This window comes from Medicago truncatula, chromosome 2, assembly GCF_003473485.1.
Source record: "Medicago truncatula cultivar Jemalong A17 chromosome 2, MtrunA17r5.0-ANR, whole genome shotgun sequence".
Lineage (NCBI taxonomy): Eukaryota > Viridiplantae > Streptophyta > Magnoliopsida > Fabales > Fabaceae > Medicago > Medicago truncatula.
Window position 1 is genome coordinate 12,630,083 of NC_053043.1, and position 3,389 is coordinate 12,633,471.

General features: G+C 31.9%; 1 protein-coding gene across 1 annotated transcript; it reads left to right on the forward strand.

Annotated features, from left to right (window-relative positions):
• Positions 1-851: 851 nt before the first annotated feature.
• On the forward strand, positions 852-3,148 carry LOC11417084 (MYB-like transcription factor EOBI). The gene is made up of 3 exons (XM_003594622.4): positions 852-1,279; positions 1,859-1,988; positions 2,307-3,148. The coding sequence occupies exons 1-3, from the start codon at positions 1,111-1,113 to the stop codon at positions 2,995-2,997; spliced, it is 990 nt and encodes a 329-aa protein (XP_003594670.1). The 5' UTR covers positions 852-1,110; the 3' UTR covers positions 2,998-3,148.
• Positions 3,149-3,389: the final 241 nt, after the last annotated feature.

A 3,389-nucleotide genomic window follows, 5' to 3' on the forward strand; every position in this document is an offset into this window, starting at 1 on the left:
AAATCAAACAATTGCATGTCTTCTCTAATTGAACGTGAGACTGTTAACACAACCTCTCACGACCAAAACTAGATATATGGATCATGTTCTAAGTGAAATGATATTGGAACCAGATAGCAGTGGATAAGTTTTAAAAATATTTTAAATTTAGATTTTTAATATTTATCCTTAAAATATCTATTTGTATTTGTTTAGGCAAATATCATTTGCGGTCCTTTAAATTACACGATTATGATAAGTTAGTCCTTTAAGTTTTTTACAACTTTAAGTTTTTTTAAAAGACTAATATTTGACCTATTTGTTTAAAGGATTAATATGTTATAAACATATAACTTAAAGGATCACGGATGATATTTGACCTATTTATTTCTAGAGTAATGCTAGCGATATTTATATATCTATTATGTAAAATACATGTGGTGACACCACTTTGTGAATCGGTCTTATATAAAGTAGTGAAAGCAACATGTATTGTATCCAAATAAAAAAATCGAATGTTATAAAGAGTATGTTAAAATAATTTTTTTTACCATTATTTGTATTTTTATGTGTGTTTTGGTGGCATGTTATATAGAAGTATGAATAAAAGCTGCAAGATTACCCAAGTGCACGCGCGCACACAATAAAGCCATAAAAGTCAAATGTCAAAGCGTCAAACTTTGTAGCTTTTCCTTACTGACAAGTCATGAATAATTTCTTTTTCTTCAAAATTTTCTTTAAGTTTCGTTAATTAAATCATTAATTTTTACTACTTTAGCCTAGTTTTATTTATTTTATCTCTCATCAATCCCTTCCAAACTCCATCATTTTCTTCCTTTTCCTTTTCCATTTTTTCTTCCATCTCATTTACTTGACCCCATCCTTTGAATATATCTATAAAAAGCCTCTACCCTTCTCTATCTTCTTTGTAATAAGCCAAAAACCTCTTTCTCTTTCTCCTAATCTCTCTTTCTTTTTCTCTCAAAAATATTGCTTGCTTACCTCCTCAAACTAATATCAAAGCAAACTCTCACAAACTTCTCAAATCAAAAGCTTATCTTTTGATATATCATCACTTTGTGTTCAAACATATACATATCCAAAGTAGGGTGATCAAATTTTCAATATTTCATGGAAGTGGAAGGAAGTGTAATAAGCAACTCAAACAGCACCATGCTCCAAAGTGATGATGAGTTGGATCTTCGACGAGGGCCATGGACCGTCGATGAAGATCTTGCTCTCATCAATTACATTGCAAATCATGGTGAAGGTCGATGGAATACTCTTGCTCGTTCCGCTGGTAATTCACAACTTTTTTTCTTCTGCTTTTTATGGAAGAATAATAAGAACTATATATATTATATTATGGACCACTATAGCTGTTTCATGATTGCAATTGTTGATGGGAAATCATATACTTCCACTATTTTCTTCAACGCTATGCTTGATTTCTAGCTAGTTAATTTCTATAATTATGGTGTGAAAGCTCCTTCACTTCTCGTCTTGTTTCATCACACCAATCAATTTTTTGGAAAAAGCCAAAGTTTGCGGTTTTTTCTTATGAAGAGCACCATATGATAGTGATTATGTTAGCCAGGACTTTAATACAAGGCATATACTTCTGTGTGTGGTGGGGCATAAACAAATTAATTATGGAAATGAAATACCATATAACTATAGGTGGCCCATATATAATTGCTTGGCTGCATCACGTTTATGAAAATAGAAAAGAATAATGAATTTGATACTACAACGCAATATCATATATTTCCCGTATTAATTAAAAGTACAAAAAATTTGCTCTTTATTTTTACTTGATTTGTTTTTCTTGCATTCTTGAAAACTTTACTAATTGAAGAAATTTGGTTTTTTGTTATAGGACTCAAGCGAACTGGCAAGAGTTGTAGATTGAGATGGTTGAATTATCTTCGTCCAGATGTTCGTCGTGGCAACATCACACTTGAAGAACAACTTCTTATTCTTGAACTTCATAGTCGTTGGGGAAACCGGTAAGCAATTGATACATGCATAAAAACATACACATCAGAGTTTATATTATTTTGTTATAATTAGAATAGTTAAATTATGGAGTAAAAATTATTATTACAGAAAAAGAAGGAAAAAAAAACAAGCAAACAGCAAATTAGATCATCTTTCCAAATTCGTCGTTAAATATTAGAGACGTGAAATTAGAAATTAGAAATTAGTTTCATTTTTTTTTTTCGGTCTTTAGTTTATGTTGGTAATTTAATCTTTCTAATTTCAAAATGTTGGTTAGTAGTTTTTTTAGTTATTATGTCTAATTAATTATTTGATTGATCGATTAGATGGTCTAAAATTGCTCAATACTTACCGGGAAGAACAGACAACGAGATCAAGAATTATTGGAGAACCCGTGTCCAAAAACATGCCAAACAACTCAAATGTGACGTAAACAGCAAGCAATTTAAAGATGCTATGCGATACCTTTGGATGCCAAGGCTAGTGGAGCGCATCCAAGCTGCCGCATCCACCTCCGCCACCCTAGCCACCGCCACTAATAATGGTTTACCAAGTGGTACAACGACGGTCACCACCAACAATACACCATACAACATAAACAACAATTTTGATGTCCATAGTGACGCGAACATGTTAACTCCAACAATTATGAACACCAACAGTTTATGTGGTTCACATGTTGCACAAAGTTATACCCCGGAAAATAGTAGCAATGGCGCCGCAGCAGCATCATCGGATTCATTTGGGACACAAGTTTCGCCTATCTCGGAATTGACTCAAGATTACTACAATGTCCCAGTTGGTAGTAACAACAATAATAACCCTAATTCTGATTATTACCAACAAGCTCAACAATTTGGGTTTTTTGATTGCATAACTAGCCCATCTGGATTGTTCCCTCAAATGGATTTCAATTCCATGGAACCAAACACTCCTTGGATTCAAGGGGACACATCTGACAATTTCTGGAATGTTGAAAACATGTTGCTCTTTCAACATCCCAATGACAACATGTGAAAGTAAGGAAAAGGAGTTATAATGAAATATATATTACAGATGATAAAATAATAGAAGTAGAAAAATGAGCAAATATAATAAATTCATATGTAGGACACACATGTAGATTTTAAATTAAGGAATATAAGAACAAAGAAGAAAATGTGAATTACGTGTTTTATGTTTGTAGATTTTCTTTTTCCTTTTTGTTCTTTAATTTTTCTTATTTTAATTAGAGGGGTGTGGGAAATGTTTGTAATTTAAGCTTTCTTTATGTAAGATTTCATTCTTTGAAATTGTTAACAACTATTCTGTTTTCTATTATATTTTGATTCTTATCTTAATTTCCTAGATATATATAGTGACTAGCAGAAGCTAGTGAGTGAGTGCATTATGGATTCATATATAATCGT

Bases quoted from the DNA above. Each gene is read 5' to 3' on its own strand.
- LOC11417084 (XM_003594622.4), top strand. From the start codon at position 1,111: ATGGAAGTGGAAGGAAGTGTAATAAGCAACTCAAACAGCACCATGCTC. The intron at 1,280-1,858 runs GTAATTCACAAC...TTTTTGTTATAG, and splicing joins TACTCTTGCTCGTTCCGCTG to GACTCAAGCGAACTGGCAAG. The intron at 1,989-2,306 runs GTAAGCAATTGA...TTGATCGATTAG, and splicing joins CATAGTCGTTGGGGAAACCG to ATGGTCTAAAATTGCTCAAT.